This window comes from Ochotona princeps, chromosome 12 (genome assembly GCF_030435755.1).
Source record: "Ochotona princeps isolate mOchPri1 chromosome 12, mOchPri1.hap1, whole genome shotgun sequence".
NCBI classification, from domain to species: domain Eukaryota; kingdom Metazoa; phylum Chordata; class Mammalia; order Lagomorpha; family Ochotonidae; genus Ochotona; species Ochotona princeps.
In genome coordinates, this window is record NC_080843.1 from 42737701 (window position 1) to 42756889 (window position 19189).

Below are 19189 nucleotides of genomic sequence, written 5' to 3' on the forward strand. Positions count from 1 at the left end.
GCGTTGCCAACACCCCCTGCTGGCTCCGCCCCTCCCTTCCTGGTTTTCAGGTGTGCTGCTTGGGCACTGCAGTCATATCCGGTACAGGCAACCTCACCTTGGCATTCTGCAGTGTGCACTGGTTTTTGTTGCGACCAAACCTGGCTCGACCCACACTGTTCTGGTGCTTGGATTTGCCAGTGGATAATGTGAACTGATTCAGCCTGGTCTTCCCCTGACCCATGCCAAATGTATGCCAGTGGGAAACTTTCAATGGCCTGTTCTGGGCTCTTTCCTATCATGTTTCTTGCGATTACCTGCAGGGACTGTGTCCTGATAGAGGAGTTGCCTAGGCTCCTCCATCAGAACCTCTCCCAATGCCAGATTTTGCACATACCAGTGGGTCCATGAGCCAGCCTTTCTCAGTTCACCTCCTGTCCTAGCAGGAACAGTAGCTTTTCCTGACTGACCTCCAACCCAATCTGGTTCTTGATGTTGGATGTTTCAGCCCAGCCATGGCTCGTCCTTACCCACATATGGCTCACACATAGCTCAGTAGGGGTTGAGACCTTGCCTAGTCCATCCCACATCTACCCTGGTCCTGCAGAGCACCAGATGGTGTTGGAGTCTGGCCCAGCTCTCACCCTGACTTTCAAATAAGTAAATCTTTAAAACAAACACCACAATCTAAGTCAAATAGGTCATTTGAATCTGTCACACAGTTAATACTATATGGACAGATAAAAGATGATCTGAATGTGACAACAACATCATAAGGACCCAAGGTCTGAGTTCTAAGAGTGAGACCAAAGTAAACATACAGAGACCTTCCCAAACTGTCCAAATGTTAATTAAAACACATAATAGTATAGCTGCAAACCTGGCCATTCTTTATAGCCTTGTTTCCAGGCGGTGCTTTCAAAATTCTAAATGCTTAATCTATGAAGGAACTTCTGAAATACAACTTTGTAATGACAAAGCTGGTTACTTGTGGAAAATGGCCTCAGCACCCACAAGTAAGATAGAATGTACAAGTAAATATTCTTCCTTATTTGCTAAAGTAAAGGCACTTATACTAGATAAAAATCTTACTTTCCAATTTATAGATCTGTTACTCAAGAGTATCTTGTGATGACCTGTAACATTTAACCACTTTTTTTTACATCAGGACTTCAATTTTTTCCCTGGAAATAATAAGGAAGAATCAAGAATGATCCATAACAACAAAGAGTACATTAAAATATTATATATTTGCTTAAGATATATTTTTGTGCTTTATACTAAGTGCAAACTACACACATTATAGAACTATGCAATATAATGCCAGACGAGATGACAAGGTTCAAATGTAAGAACTCTTGGCTTAGTAAACATTAAAGAAAGTCTTCTAACTTCTCCATCTTTGCTTTTTACTCCTCAAATTATCTTGCTGAAGAAGAGTTTCTGTTCTTAGCCAGGTAGAACACCTAAATGTAACTTATTTGTAGTTTAGTTCATTTGTATTAGCTTAACTTGAGAAATGCAGACAGTTGCACACTGACATAAGTCTTTTCCCCCAGCTCTTCAGAAATACACAATAAACAGAATGACTGATAAAAAATATCGAAAAGCTTTTTAACAATAAGGTCAGTTAATATGCATTCAAAAGGTTAGACTATGAAGATCTGAGGCTTTTTTCATATTATTTTATCATCTAACATGAATGAAAATGAATGTGGTAATACCTTAAGTTAGTCTCCAATTTTCCCCATAGATATCACAAAAACATTCCTATCAACTTTTTGTATTTTAGTTAAAAGATTTATTTGATTGACTTGTTCTGTCCTCTGTCTTTTCATGGCTAGGGTTCTGTTGGCAGTGAAAAACTGGGCAAATGGAGACTCTATGATGGACTATGTCAATCAGTGGATTCTTCAACGACCTCATCATGCTTGGAATGGCGAGATTGGCAGTGATTCATAACTGGTGAGCTATCAAAACCACTTGAGCAAGTATCTCCGAGCATGCCCCAAATCAGGGACCTGGGGTGGGTGGGAGATTGGGTGGGGCTTCTCCCTCAATATCCCCCTTTACCTCAGATATATGAAAGAAACAATATGGAACTAATTGTCTTACCCATTTTCCTGTAGCGCTTGAACCTTTTTACCCTAATTATGTAAAGACTGTCCAAAAAAATAAAAATAATTTAAAAAAAGATTTATTTGAAAGGCAGAGATAGAGAGAAGACAGAGAGCTCTTTCATCCATGGTTTCACTTCCCAAATGGCAACAACAGGGCTGGGACAGGATGAAGCAAGGAGCTTCATCCAGATCTCCTCTGTGGGTGCCAGGGCCCAAGTACTCAAGTCACATTATGTTGCTTTCCCAGGCACATCACTAGGGAGCTGGACAGGAGGTGGAGCAGCAGGAATTCAAACGGGAGCTCATAACGGATGCTGGCTCAAATAAGAGTTTGTATGAAATGCTGGCACTGCAGGTGGCTACTTAACCTGAAATGCTACAAGATAGGCTTCTCTTTTTAAAAAGAAATAATAATAATGAGATTTATTTGAAAAGCTAAGCTACAAAAAGAGAGAGAGAGAGATCTTATATCCGCTGTTTTATTCTCCAAATAGCTACAAATGCAGGGCAGGAGCAGGCAAAAGCCAGAAGCCAGGAACTCCATCCAGATTTCCCAAATAGGTAGCAGGAAGCCAAGGATGTGAGCCATCTCCTACTGCTTTCCCAGGTATATTAGCAGGGAGTCAGACTGGAAATGGAACAGCTGGGACTGGAACTTGCACTTTTATGACACGTTTGCCTTGCAGGTGGCTTAATGTGCTACACCACAAGGTTTTTTTTTTTTTTTTTCAAAAAGATTAATTTATAAACTGCCTAAGAAATAAATTCCACAAAAATAATGAAAATATCCTCATAACAATAAGTAAATTATGGCAATTATTTACATGGACAAGAATGGTATAGATTCCACCATTATCTTAATCGGCTATAACTTACTTGTTTCATTAATACCTTTCTGCTTTTCCACATCACTAAATTTTTTTTATGCCTTACAGAAGCAACAGCCAATAAACAAACAAAAAAAAAAAAACAGTCTAGCTAATGCCTGTATGCAAATTAAGTCTATCAATCTGGCAAAGCATACACATAGAAACACTCAGTGTTGACAATAATCCACAAGTCAATTTTCAACACCACACTACCAAGACTGAGTCAGAACATGCTTTCTGGAAAGCAATTTGGCAATATATAATATACATCAAGATTTTGAAAAAGTCTAGACCATGTTAGATGATTACACTTCTAGGATTCAAATCTACAAAAAAAAAAATCAGGAATAACACAAAGATAAAAATACAGATATTCACTGACCCCCACACAGCACATTATATCTGTAAGTATGATTTATATTTCAATTAAACATATAAATAATGGCATAGCTGTCTGATGAAATACTGAACAGATACTAAAAATCAGATTTATGTAATAGCACAGGGACTATTCCTTATGAAAAAAAAAAGCCATTTTTTAAAGACACACACTATTGGGCTTGGCGTGGTAGTCTAACAGCTAAGGCCTCTGCCTTGCACGCACGGGGATCCCCTGCTCCCACGTGGGAGACTGGGAAGAGGCTCCTGGCTGCTAGCTCCTGGCTTCTGATAGGTGCAGCAACAGCTGTTGCGGCTGCTTGGGGAGTAAATCATTGGATAGAAGATTTTCCTCTCTCTTTCATCTCCTCTCTGTATATCTGACTTTCCAATAAAAATTAAAAAATAAATCTTGAAACATAATACACAGTATAAACTTCATGCACATGAAATGCCATTTCAGTACAAAATATACAAAATAGATATGCATATAGTCAGAAATAAAAGTACTCAAGAAATGTCACTCTTGAAGGGGAACATAATTAATAATTTTAGAAGTATTCCTATGTTCTTTTTATGTTGCTGTTTTTAATCCCTTAATTTTATCTGAAAGGTGGAGAAATTTTTTCAACCACTGGTTCACTCTTGAAATGCTTACAACATCCACAGCAGGGCCAAGCCAAAACCAGGAAGCAATTCAGGTCTGCCCACAAAAACAGATTCAAGTGTGCCTCCTAATAAGATACAGGTTAGCAGGAAGGTCGACTAGGGAGTGAAACCCAAGGTTGAAGCTGAGGCATTCTGACAGGAGATGCCAGGCATTACAGAGTGTCTTAACTACCATGCCCAAAATCCACCCTATGTTCTTTAGCATTTACTACTTCACACCATCCTTTTTTGCTGTTTATTTCATTTTCCCCCACTAAACCAACACTCCATATCCAAATAAATTTTAAATGTATTAAAAATGCATGAGGTATCAAATCATATATTTTAGAAAACTAAATCAATAGGAAATTTAGCATACTAAACATGCTTCATCAATTAACTCTACTAACTACCCCGAAGATTTAATAAAGAAAGAGCTAACAAAGAAGGAACAGAAATGATCCTGTGCATTAATATCATCCCTTTGCTTGAGATAATCAACTGGAAAAAAAATCAGGATCAACCTCCAGCTTCCTTACCAAGTGATAAATGCATGATGTTGACTTCTATAAATAAACATAAGCTTCTTAATATAAATATATTTCTATCATGTGAATATTATGTGGATCACTAGGTTTGGAACACACATTACTAAATTGAGAATCAACGTCAACAGAGCAGAAACAGAAATCCAACTTAATATTTCAAAAGGCATCTGTTCACAAAGAAAACACAGCAGAGATTTTAAAATGATGAGTGCAGGAATCTCTTGGTCACAAGGATTTTCCTCTATAGGGCTGGAAAGTCATAGAGAAAGTCATTCCATATGTTTCTCCGAGCAGTTAAGACACCTGAAAAGACACCCACGTGCCCCACTGCTGTGCCTGGGTTTGAGGCTTGGATCTGCTCATGATTCCAGCTTCCTGTTACTACAGACCCGGGAGGCAGTGGTGGTCACGCAAAAAAGGGTCTGTCGGCACCTTAGCATGAGGAATAAACTACTTGATCTTTCCTCTTGAATCTTTAATGTGGAACAGTTTTGTCTGTTTGACTTTCATGACATTTACTTTTTTGAAGAGTTCAGGCTGTGGTCTTACAGAATATCATACATTCTCCATTGGTCTGAGTGTTGATGCTCACTCACATCACATTTTTGGTCAGGGTATTATGTTGCAGAGCTATCTAACTCTTATTGAATAACAGCAGGGTTCTCATCAAGTCAGCTTCCACTAACAGTGACTGTCAGGTGAGTTAGTCAACAAAAATAATGCTATATCTGTGAATTGTAAATGTACATTCTTACTCCATTTATAATTCGTAATCTATGAAATGAAATTTTGACATATAGATAAAAATGGATTCTTCCAAAATGTATTTGATGTTTCATCGGCAAAGGATTACATTTGTGTATTTGAAAATCAGAGTTACAGAGTGTGAAGGAGAGAGACACAAAGAGAGATCTTTCATCTACTGGTTCACTACCCAGATCATGGCAACAGCCCAGCATCACCCAGGCTAAAGCCAAGAGCCTGGAGCTTTTGCCAGGTCTCCCAAGTCAGTGGCAGGAGCCCAAAAAGTTGAGCATCTTCCACTCCTTTTCCTAGACCATTAGCAGGAAGCTAGATTAAAAGTGGAGCAGTTGGAACATGAACAAGCAGTGGTTTAACATGATATGCCACAACACCAGCCCCAGAATTATTCTATAATTTTAAAAAGTCTAAACTTCTCTCTTAGATGATGTTAAGTTAGATAATTGTCATTTAAGGTAGAAATTGCCAAATTTCTATTTGCAATTTTAAAATTTAATTTTTTCTTTGTAACTAGTAAGCAATCTTTGCAGCCAGTTGAATATCCTGTTGCCCAAAAATGTGTCACTCACTGGGTTATAATAGTTAAATCCTTTAAATTATAAAGTTAGAATATGCCTACAATAAAGTTTCAAACTTAAAGAACCACCCACTGCAGGGTCTTTCGCCTCTGCAGTCCTCCAGCCACACTTCTTTAACACATCTGACATCCTCTCTTGCTAACTGCTTCATGTTCAACCTTTTGGAAGTTTTCAATGTATTCACAAATGCATTTCTTTAATCATAGATGAGAGTATATTATGTGTATAATTTTACAACTTCATTTTTTTTTTCATGTAAGAGACTCTGGACTTCTTTCCTATCACTGTATACAGATGAATCTCATTTTTAAAAATGACTGCAAAGTGCTGTACTTAGTATTATTTAATTTATAACTCTTCTGAATGTAAACATTACTGTTCTAATTTATCAATGCTACAACAAACATCTTTGATTTTGTGTCCTTTTTTGTGAATACCATTGTAGAACAAATTGCTAGAAACATAACTTCTAGGACCAAATATAGCTGTAATTTCTTTCCTTTTGATAGATGTCACCAAATTTTCTCTTACAACTTCACCAACTTCTGCTGCCATCAAAAAGAATATTGCTTCCCCATCCCTCCCTCCTTGTTCAAACTGGGCAAGAGCAAAGTCTTTAATCTTTGCTAATATGAAGAAAAAATAGCACCACATTGATGCTTTGATTTTCACTTTTCTAAACAAGAATGTCAAGCATGTTTTCAGGAATTGATTTTACATTTGAAATATTTTCTCTTTGAACTGCTTACTTAGTCTCCAACCTATTTCCTATGAGGTATTCTGCATGGACAGTAGCATGCAAATGCTTTCAAGCAATGCCATGGGAAAATAGACATAACAAGCTTCATTATAATTGTCATAAAATATTGCTTGCACTGGGAATCTGCTCCAAAAACATCTCCTGTTGCAAAACCTGGATTTCCTGTAGCAAACAAGTATTTTGCTATCTTTATTTGACCTTTGGATTGAGAGTATTTTAATAGTTAGAGAATCTTCTATATTAAAATCTTATTTTTTAGAAAAATCAAATTTCTATAGGCAAGTAGTGGTAAACAATTGAACTGAAGAAATCCACATATTGATCTTGCACTGATACTTTAGAGCCATTAATTTCATCTGCGGTTTCTCTAAATCAAGAGGACATTTCCGAGAAAAGCGAAATGAAAAAAAAATTAAATTCAATCTGTCTAGAGAAAGCACCATACATCTATCTTTCATTGTAACAAGAGCTAGCATCGTTCTACTTTAAAAATCAATTCTGTATATCCCTGGAGTATGCAGGCCTGGGCTAGAGTGTGATAAGAACTTGCCTGATCAATGTAGAAAGCCGTGCCTGCGCAGATCTCCCGTCGCTGTTTGAGATCCGTTTCCGTAGTGTCCCGTGACAGTGCGATGTATTCAACCTCCCGCTTGGTCAGCTCCTGAAGATAAACAGTAAAATTATTTCAAAAATCAAAGCGGACTCCCATAATACAATTTAGAGCCAGTTATCTGGAAACGCTGCTCACTGCCCTGAAAAACAGCATTTTAAACCTAATCGTGAGCCGACATTATGGTGTGGAGATGTTTCAAGTTAAACCCCCAGCAGCAGCACCAGTAACCCGTCCAAATCATGGTTGCAGTTCGGCCCGCTTCAACTGGCTGATCCACTCCTAACATACCATGTGGACACTGGTTCTAGTCCAGGGTAAAGCACAAAACTCTTCTTAGTTGAGTTAAATATAAAATAAAGAAAATTATCAAACTTTTTCTCTTTAATTTCACAGTGGACCGACCAGCAGGCTTGTCCCCAAATTTCTCTCTTACAGCTCACATCTACTCAAGCTATAATTGAATGTAGGTTTTTCCCAGGGGGCAACAGTACTTACTGCAGAGTTTGCAAGACGGTTTGGGCTAGTATTTTTATTCTAGGTATTTCCTTAATCCATAGCCACTTGAGCTCTATTTCACAGTTTAAAGTTTGTTCATTTAAATATACCAGCATCATACTTACAGATTTATGTTGTATTTTGAACCACTAAGCCTCCTAAGACTCCTATTATATTTTACCCACTCTCTCTCCACATTTTTAAAGAGCTTCTATCCTTGCCAATTACAAAACCTCAGTGAGATAGTGATGTTTTAAATAATCTTTTAAATGAAAAAGATAGAACGTACACAGCCAAAAATTAAGGAAATCCCAGACCCAGGAACCCCTGTAGCTGGCCTTCCATTTCTGAAATAAGACACTTGGGTTCTATGGAATAATAATCTCAGAATAATACTGCAAAGGCATATTAAGCCTTACAAACTGGTTCTAAGGATAAATAAAAATCGTAAAAAGAATAGGCCAGTGGGAGGTAGGCTCTGATCCATCCATTGCATTTTTGTCATTGCTGCCTCAAATGGTTTTTTGAGTGCCAAAGTAAATTCAACACTGAAATAAAAGTGTATACAAAGAAGATTTCAGTAACACTAAAAATCCGTCTTTTAACACGATATAATCCAAGGAAGCTACAAATATTTTTCTCTTCATCTTAAAAAAACAACCTATGAAACTGTGACACATAATATAATGTAATTAATGAATAAAAAACAAACAAACAAAAAAAACCAATCTTTAGAACACATCACCATCATCCAATGGTGCATTTCCTCACATCATTAGATCAATGCCTATTAATGCTAGCCAAATAATAGGAAAATCATAAATGTTTTATTTGGGTTGAAATTTGAAATTTTTAACTCAACAGTTCTGCAAGCATTTAGAAGGATAACACGTCGAAGGAAGAAACAATACAGAATGTCAAGTCCAGTTCTATCATTTACTAGCTGGATAAACCTTGAGGAAGTTATTTAAACTATGTGAACTATGAGAGATTTGATCTCAAGGGGAGCATGGAACACACAAGAAATGTGCTACAAATCTTAGGGTCCCTGCAGAGACTGTGTACTTAAAAAAAAAGTCTAGGACTGTGCAGCTTTTCAAAATGTGCACCTGGGATAAGGGAATGCTCACTAAGTATCATAAAACTGAATTGTACTTTATAATCTCAAAGTAGATGACTCTATGAAGATACTCATTTCCTGAATTTATATTTCTTTTCTACTGAAAATGAACGATTTCCTAGTGATGGCAAAAATGTCTAATGGAATGAATAGTCAATGTATGTTTGCTTTTCAAACAACTTTTGCCAACCTTTTGAAGTAAATCAGTGTTGTTAGCATCTGCTTCATGTCATGACTAGTTCTGGTATTTTCGCCAAATTCTAATGTAATATATCTTATAACATGGCTTATCAATAGTAAGATACTTAGGAATGGACAAGCATTAATTGCTTACCAAGTACTGCATAGCAATTGAGCGTCGAAGAGGCCCAGGAGGTCCTATTAGAAAGATATCTTGCCCCAAAAGATCCTTCTGCATTATCCATCTTAGATGGTGAACTACAGATTGAGCCAAAGAGTCTGAAACTTTCAGGAGAAAAAAAAAAACAAATACAAATTAGACTACTAATTATAACACTAATCTGTAAGAAGTATAGACAATATATTTTTTAAATGTACATATATATGTACAGAGAGAGACATAAGGTCACTTAGTGAATCTTCATGCCATTATATGATTAAAAACATTATCAAGGCTAAAAGGGGGCAAAGTTTATGATATCACAGACTCATTTATCTCACACTTAACAGCATAAAATAACTGATCATCAACAATGATTTGAGGAACCAATATCATTATTTTACAATTTTATAGAATAATTCTTTTTGCTCTAAAAGGGAGATAAGACTAAATCATCCAAAATAAGTCATTATTATCATAGCATTAAAATTTGAAGAAAATTGCATAATTTAGGTTGTAATGAGTATAATATCTCCCAGTCTTCTCTTTTTGTTTTTAATTTTTATTTATTTTTACTGGAAAGGTAAATTTACAAAGAGATAGAGAAACAGAAAGATCTTTCATCCACTGGTTCACACCCTAAGTGGCCTCAACAGCTAGAGATGAGCCAATCAGAAGCCAGAAGCCAGTAGCTTCTTTCTTCTGGGTCTCCCACACAGGTGCAGGGTCCCAAGGCTTTGGGACATCCTAGACTGCTTTCCCAAGCCACAAACAGGGAGCTGGATAGGAAGTGGAGCCACCAGGACACAAACTGGTGCCCATATGGGATCCCAGCACATGCAGGGCGAGGATTTTAGCCACTAGGATACTGTGCTGGGCCCTTTTTAAATTTTTTTTTTCATGCTTAAAGTTCCATAGGCACAGGGATTCTCCTTTCACCCCCATTCCTCCATCTATTTTCCCCAATATTATTACAATACTAGGTTCCTTCAGCAATAATCACAAAGCCAACATTTTGTTGTTGTTTAAATTTTTAAGTTGGCTGGGCAGCTAAGGGGGTACTCTAGCTGGGTTGAGTTTCCCACCAATGAGCGCATGGGCTGTAAATGGGGCTGCGTTCCGATCAGGACACGAGTGTAATCCCACTTGGCACAAGTGTGGACTGGGAATGGAAGCACCAAGCCGGGCCAGACTCCAACACCATCTGGTGCTCTGCAGGACCAGGGGAAATGTATGATAGACTAGGCTAGGTCTCAGCCCTTACTGAACCATGTGTAAGCTGTATGGGGGTATGGAAGAGCCATGGCTGGGTTGAAACATCCAACATCAAGAACCAGATTGGGTTGAAGAACAGTCAGGAAAAGCCACTGTTCCTGTTAGGACAGGAGGTGAACTGAACAGGGCTGGTTCATGGACCCACTGGTATGCGCGAAACCTGGCACTGGGAGAGTTTCTGATGGAGGAGCCTAGGCAACTCCTCTGGCAGGACACAGTCCCTGCAGGTAAGCGCAAGAAGCACAATAGGAAAGAGCCCAGAACAGGCTATGGAAATTATCCCACTGGTATACACATGGCATGGATTGGGGGCAGACCAGACTGAACCTGTTCACATCACCCGCTGGTGAGTCCGAGGGCCAGAACAGAATGTAGGTCGAGCCAGGTTCGGTTGCGACACATACTAGTACACAATAAGGAATGCCAAGGTGAGATGAGCTGTAGCAGATGTGGTTGCAGTGCCCAAGCAGCACATGTGATAATCAGGGGGAGGAGGCAAAGCTGACAGGGGAATGTGGGTTCCCCTGCTGGACAACTACTTCCATTGGAAAGCGTGAGTTGGGATGGGGGCAGATCAGAACAGGCAGGGCTGTTACACCTGTGGGCCTCATGTGGGCTAGATAAGGGAAGGGCCACGGTGGGCTGACTGTTCCGACTGGTACAAGCAAAAATTAGAGTGGGTGAGGGTTGGTTGGGCTAGCCGCAGTGCTAGCTGGCAGAGGCTGGCACTTGGAGCTAATTCTGTCAAGTCAAATGTCAGAACTACCTGGAGAGTGCATAATCTGGGAGTGAGTGTGGCCTAGAAGGGAAATAGTGGGCACCTCCTTCGGGGCTACCACTCTCATTGGACAGCACGAACACCAGGACAGGGGCAGGGGTGGCTGTACAGAAGGGCACCTGCCAGTAGGTGTGTGGGCTGGATAGTAGGTTGGTTGGGTTGAGCTGGGCTTCAATGCCCATCGACACGTGCAAGAGCTAAACAGGATGTGGGACAGACTTGACAAGCCTGTGGTGTGTACTGGCAAGCATGGGAACCAGGGTAGGGGGCAGAACTGGTGGGGGTTATGGGGAGTCGCCCCAACCAGGCTGCAGCTCCAACCAGTTTGCGTGAGGACCGAGTATGAAGTGGGCAAGATCGAACTGGACTACAACACCTGTTGGTTCACGAGGAAGACAGGGCTGGAAACAGAACGAACCCAGCAATCCCAACGACCAGCATGAGCATAAGCTGATTGGTGTGACGGACGGTGTTGGACTCTGTACTAGCAAACTCGCACAAGAATCAGGCCTGGGATCATCTCAGATGAAGTTTCTTTAAAGATCCCCCCAACTGAACTGCTGATCTTAGAACCCCAACCATGAAGAGACTGTCAGCCAGTGGATTCTGAATAGGATTCATTGCGATTGGAACTGAGAGATTGGCAGCAATCCAGAACTGATGAACTATCAAAACTGTATGAGCAGGACCCTCAGAGCGCGCCTCCTGTTGGGGATCTGGGATGGGTGGGAGGTTGGGTGGGGCTTTTCCCTTTGTCTTTTTCCCTGACCCCAGATACAGGGTAAAATGATATTGATGTGGAAACAATGGTATTACCCACTTTCACCCTGTAGCCCTTGACCCTTTGTTCCCTAATCAACTAAGTAAGATTATTTTTAAAAAAATAAAAATATATTTAAAAAATACAAAAGAGAAAAAAAATAAATTTTTAAGTTGGGGCTGGCATTGTGGCATGGAAGGTGAGGCACTGTCTGCAGCACTAGCATTCCATGTGGGCACAGTGATTCCTGACTGCTCCACTTTCTATTCAGCTCCCTGATAGTGTGCATCAGAAAGCAACAAAGGATGAGGTGAGGCAGGTGGTTGGATCCTGGAACCCAGGTGGAAAACCCCAAAGAATTGGCTTCTGGCTTCAGCCTCGCCCATCCCTGGTTGCTACAATCATTTGGGGAGTCAATCAGTGGATGGAAAACCTCTGTTTTTCTTTTCTCTATCTCAGTCTTTCAAATAAAGACAATCTTTTTAATTTTTTTTTAATTTAAATAAAAAACACGAAACTACTAAATTTTATGTAGATTTAAATCATTCTTTCAGAATACTGAAGTTAAATCTATTTTTTTGCAAAAACTCATCATTAACCCCTTTAGAGAATCTACAAAACTGTCAGCATTATTCAAAATAAGATACCACATAATTGATAAAATGTACATGGTAGAATATTATATAGCAAGAAAAATAGAATGAATTACTACTATTTGCAATATGCACATTTAACTGTTAAAGGTAGAATATTGAGTAAAAAAATTGAATCATAGAAAAAAAATCACATACTCAGATAATATATTATTTGGCTAAGGCTCAAATTAGTAATTAACTTGTTTTTCAAAGAGTTATTTTGTTCATTTGAAAGGCACATCTAAGGGCCCAGCACAATAGCCTCACTTCACATTTGCCAGCACTAAATCCTCACCTTCCATGCACCAGTATCCCATATGGGCACCAGTTTGTATCTGGCCTGCTCCACTTCCACCCAACTCCCTGCTTGTGGCCTGGGAAAGCAGTAAAGCATGGCCCAAGGTCTTGGGACCCTGTACTCATAGGAGACCCAGAAGAAGCTCCTGGCTGGCTCCTGGTTTCAGATTAGCTCTGCTCTGGTTGTTGTGGCCACTTGGGGAATGAACCAGCGGATGGGAGATCTTTCTTGCTATAGCTTCTTCTCTCTGTAGATCTGCCTTTCCAATAAAAAATAAAAATAAATAAATAAAATAAATAAATAAATAAAACAAGTCTTTTTTAAGAGTGGGGAGGAGATCTACACAGAGAGGGAAGAAAGGAGAGGAAGGGGAGAGGGAGAAAGAGATTCTGTTGGTTGACTCCCCAAACGGCTTCAACAGCTAGGGCTGGGCTAGGTTATGGCCAGGATCCAGGAATCTCTTCCAGTGACCCACATACTTGGATCATCCTCCCAGGTACATCAGCAGGGAGCTAGATTGGAAGTGGAGCAGCCTGGACTAGAATCAGTGCCCAAATGGGATGCCAGCATCACAAGCAGTGGTCTTACCTACTATGCCACAAAGCAAGCCCCAGTAAACAAATTCTTTAAAAAATGCACATATGTGAAAACACAGTTCTTGAGAAACCAAAAACAAGGGAAAGAGCTTGATAAATTTAGGATACTTGGGCTAAGAGTAGACAGGGAAACAGGAATCTTTTCCTGGATATTTTCAGTGGTGTTAGTTGGTAATTTCTGTGTTCTACTTCTAAAATTGGGTGTGAGTCACATAGATTTATTACACTGCATTTTATATATACACATAGTAAGCAAATACATATATACAAATAGATAAAGTCTTTTTTTAAAAAAAGTCTTTTTTGTTTTTCAATGCTTTATACTTGCAAAATTTTTGTTTAGTTACCCATCTCATGAGGTTGGGGTAGAGTATTGAGGAGAAAAATCTCCTTAGGATAACAATAATGAAAAATAGATTAACTGGGCCCGGCGGCGTGGTCTAGCGGCTAAAGTCCTCGCCTTGAAAGCCCCGGGATCCCATATGGGCGCCGGTTCTAATCCCGGCACCTCCACTTCCCATCCAGCTCCCTGCTTGTGGCCTGGGAAAGCAGTTGAGGACAGCCCAATGCTTTGGGACACTGCACCCGCGTGGGAGACCCGGAAGAGGTTCCAGGTTCCCGGCATCGGATCGGCGCGCACCGGCCCGTTGTGGCTCACTTGGGGAGTGAATCATCGGACGGAAGATCTTCCGCTCTGTCTCTCCTCTGTGTATATCTGGCTGTAATAAAATGAATAAATCTTTAAAAAAAAAATAGATTAACTTATGCTAAGATGTATATTTTTGAGAAATCAAGCATTTTCATGATGCTCAGATATAATTTAGCTGTGCATAGAAAGTTAACCTCATTTAGAGCTATCTGATTTTTTTTTACTTTACTAATTCAAGTTAAACCCATCTTTTTTTGAAGGCACTTCAAAAGTACATGGAAATGGAATTAAAAGAGAACACATGTCCTCCGTGAATTTCCAAAGCCATGCCTGCACAATATACTTTTTGTTATTTTAAGATAAGCCAGTCACCTTGCTACAATTGCTACAAGATGCCTTCACTTCTCCATTAGTAAAATTGTAGTGTTACCATTTTTTTCCTGCTTTTTAAGTTTTAATTAAGATTCACTGTGATTTGAAAACACACTTCCAAGAACATAATATTCCCTTCATACTTTCCATCCACCTCCCTTTCATCTTCCTTTCTCTATTTTCACTTTTGAGATAACACTTTTAAATTTACATCATGGTAAAAAGGCTTAAAAAGCAAAAAGACCTTAGGAGGAACACAGACAATGACTATAAACAGTAACTGAAAAAGAAAGTGACAGTTTCACACAGATATTTTAAAGTAATCACACAAAGATACAAAATAAGTATAGTTGCAGTGATGCTGATACACACAGACATCTCTCTCTCTCTCTCTCTCTCTCTTTTAGTTTAGTTCCCATATATAACAGAACACACAGTATTTGTCTTTCTGGGTCTGGCTTATTTCACTCAACATGAGATCCTCCACTGAGTCCATTTTGCTGCAAATACCTACTACCTCATTTTACTGTGAAATCAAATTTCATTAAAAAATAAAAACACTTTAGGTTTCTTTCTTTGCATTCTCAAATCTCAGCTTAACTTGGCTATAGGCTTTCCCTGCATTATTCCCCCAGTTTTGTGTGTCACTCTTTTGTCTTCAATTTTGGCAAGATGCCTGAACTTCCATTACCTGGACTTGAGTATTTTTAAAGTTCTAGAAGGGAAAGCCAAGGTGGTCTCTTTGGCTTCCTCCCACTTTTTATTATTTATAACCATAATTACAGAGTAACAATGTAGTTATATATAGTTCCAGTTCATTTTAAATGTCTTAACTTTGGTCTGTATTCATTTTCAAAAATCTAAGGCAGTAAATTACTAATCAAACATGGTCTCTCCTTCATGAGTTGTTAGGTTAATAAAAAGCAGAAGTTTAGGAATAACGTGGGGATTTTTTTTTAGCATACTGGAGAAGAATCAGGGTTATACAAATAATAATAAAGCAATTTGCATACAAATGCACTTTGTTGTGTGATAAATAAAAGGAGTTCTTTAAAGCTACAGACCCTAGAACTGTATGCAATCCTGCACATGCTCATGGGAGTATCTTCCACATGAACACGATGGCTCAGGTGTGTAGAGAATCACTAGTTGAAGGCACATCTGGAAATTACCAGAAATGTTCCTTTACTCATACCACTCCACAACAGTTCTGTCAATACTGCCACCACCCTATGCCTATTAAGCATTTGCAAATATACAGAAGTATTTTGGTTGTAACAGAACTTCAAAGGATTATTTCAGACACTTAGACTTAGCCATGCTAACCACAATCACTAACGATGCATCCTGCTCAGTGTGTCAGTGGCACCCTACTTGAGAAAAGCTGTGATGTTTTTCTCAAGGCCTTTGTTGCTTGCACATTACTAATGAGCTATTTCTAATTAGCTGTGATTAACTCCAGGAAAAAAATTACTTTCTAACTCTCCCCCTTTCTGCTAGGAAGGTGAGTCAGTAGATAGCAAGTTCTATCTTTAGGTTGAGCCTATCATAGATACAAGGCTATCCAAGGCTCTCAGTAACACATTTCAGTTTTTCATTGTCTATTTATTTATGTATTCATTATCATTTGTTGTCATATTTATAATATTTAACAGTTTTGTAGCAGATATTCACTTTCATTAATATTAAAATCTATTAAACATGTTTACCTTTAAATTTTGTTAATTTTTTTATATGATCTTAATTTTTTTAATGTTTTATGATACAGTTGCATAGGCTCTTTGATTTTCCATCCCCCTTTCCAAGTCCCCTCCCCCTTTATTGACTGCCCCTCTAGTATTACAATGGGTGGTCCTTCATGAACAGTCATTCCATTATTGAAGTGTTTGCTGACATTGCAGGCATGGACAATATCAGAGAGTCCAGCATCCTACCATCAGGATATTTTCAACTGTTTCATTGGGAGGCCATCTTTCGTCTGAATTCAGAGACATACTGAACTATGTCTCCACATCTGAACATTTCAGTCTCTGCTACACTTCTACTATACATTTCCTTAAATAAAAAGCCAGAAAACACAGTCTACAACACGAAGAAAAACAGAAAATTTTCATCAACTTGCAGCTAAACAACATGCTACAGAATTACCAATGTGTTACTGAAGTGATGAAAAAGAAAATCAAAAACCGTCTTGTAGAAATTGATGCTACTGTATGATGACTCGTGGCGCTGAAGAAATGAATTTAGGCCATTTGTGCTCAGAGTTAATATTGATAGGTTGCAATTTAGTCCTGGTGTGTGTGTGTGTGTGTGTGTGTGTGTGTTGGAATCTCTGTTTAACTTTGGTTTCTTTTGTGGGCATTATGGGAAGATCTTCCGCTCTGCCACAGTTGATTTTGACTAACTTCCTTTCTTTCTGACTTCAGCACGTTTCTGAGCAGCAATTCTAGGGCTGGCTTAGTGTTGGCATATTCTTCGGATTGTTCTTTACTGTGAAAAAATTTATTTCATTTTCAAATACAAATGAGAGTACACACTTCAATTTTGTTTCTTAATATGTATAAGCAATTGGCACTGGCACTGTTGTTCAGTAGGTTAAGCCATTGCTTGCAATGCTGCACCCAGTGTCAAAGGGCCAGTGTGAGACCTGGCTGCTCTGCTTCCAATCCAGCTGTCTGCTAATGTGTCTGTGAAACTAGTGGTCCAAGTACTTGTGAAAGACCTAGATGGAGTTTTTGGCTCCTGATTTAAGGCTGGTTTAATCCTTGCTGTTGTAACCATGTGAGGAGTGAACAAGCAAATGGAAGACTTCTCTATCATTTTATCTTCCTGTTTCCCCTCCCACTCTCTCCCTCCTCTTTCTCTTCCTCTCTCTTCACTACTTTATATTTCAAATAAATACATCAATAATTTTTAATCAACATACATGCAGCATCTGAATTCTCAGTTGACCTACAAGTTCATGGCATACCTTTAAAAAGACCACTTATTTTCCCTACTTTTTATCTCCTTCCAATAGCAGTTCTAAGTCCATAAGTTATTATGTTCTTACCATATGCCAGGTAAAAATGCAAATGACTTTTCATGCAGTAGGTAATTTAGATCTTTTACCAACTCTTTACAGACTATGGTTTCTAAAGACACTGACTTACACCAGATTCTGCTGGTCCAGACACTGCTATTTCCCTGCTATATAACTTTTATCAAGTTATTTAAATTATGCTCAATTTCCTCATCTGCATAGTTACTTACAGAATTATTGTGGTGATTAAATTAAGAACTAGGAACAGTGTGGGATAAAGAGTTCTGTTTGTTATATAATCATAATCTGAATTTTACAATAAGACAATCAAAGTTGGATTTTTTTACATCAGTTTATTATTATGAAGGTAGTTTAGACATTGTCTGAATGTGTCTTAAGGGCTCATGTACTAGAACCCAATGTGTTAGTATTGCTAAATGGTTATAACTTTTAATAGGTAAGGCCTTGTAGGAGTTCCCAAGACTGTCCCTTGCCCTTCACTCTGGTTCTCTGTCTTGCCCCATGACCTCTCCATCTTGAATGGACTCCTACCACTCTGGTGCCATCTACTATGAAAGCTAAGGTGTCTCACCACAGCCAGGCACAATGTTTAGACTTTCAACCTCCAAAGCTATGAACTAAATAAAACTCTTATTCTTCTTGAGTACCTAGCCACATGGTTGACAAGTTCATGAACTAAGATTTAGATCTAAGCAGTTTGAATCCCACAGCCCCTCAAAAAGCTTTCCAATAGATATCTGTCCACTTCCAGATCCAAGAATCCTCTCTCATTAAGGATCCCACAGGGCTACATCAAATTTAGTATTCTACATTCTCAGGCCATCAGTTCTATTTCTCATTTTTGGTGATATCAATGGTATGTTTTACTGCTTTAACTAAAATCTCAAATTCATTTCCTATACCTATAACAATATCAGAAGACATTCTTCTGCATAAAATTCATAAAAATGTGTTCATGTTTTAGTTTAGTGTACATTATCAAAGAAAAGCAATCCATATTTAATTTGTCAGGAAATTGCATTAAACTACTGAAAAAAAACATTATGTAGTGCTCTGTGATGTCTGTGGTATATTTTACATTAATCCTTAAAACTAGCTGTATTTTTAGGATAGCCTCAAGAAAACATGACTCATACTTAAAAGCATGCCAGAAATAGAAATAAGATTTAAGACTGTACATTACAAACATCTGCAAAACAAACTGCCAAACTGCCATGCATTACCTAATATAAACACAGTCCAGCACATGAGAAATCCCCAACTTCAGTGTTTTCAGGCATACGATGCTACCTTCCAGGAGTGCACATGATAATAAACTGATGTCCAAAAAAAAAAAAAATACCGAAGAACTTAATTCTGTAGGCTATGGCTTCCTCTCATAAGTTAAAAACAAAACATCTGGTTCATGCTGAACCAAACTGCTGAATTAATTCCTAGCCAGAATTCTTTAACATTTAGTTATTTAAAAAGCATAAAAAAATAAAGAATGAGAGCTATAAAGAGCTTCCATCACTGGTACACTCCCACAAATACCTGCCACCACCAGCATGGGGCAAAGTTAAAGCAAGGAGTC

General features: G+C 38.6%; 1 protein-coding gene across 1 annotated transcript in view; it reads right to left on the minus strand.

The window, feature by feature from the left end:
* The window catches only part of VWA8 (von Willebrand factor A domain containing 8), a 355373-nt gene that overhangs the window by 301574 nt on the left and 34610 nt on the right, over window positions 1-19189 (minus strand). The window contains exons 3-4 of the mRNA XM_058670689.1: window positions 9205-9335; window positions 7193-7303 (exon numbers count right to left, since the gene is read on the minus strand). Of these exons, the coding sequence (XP_058526672.1) occupies window positions 7193-7303; window positions 9205-9335 (242 nt within the window). The remainder of the gene's footprint in view (window positions 1-7192; window positions 7304-9204; window positions 9336-19189) is intronic.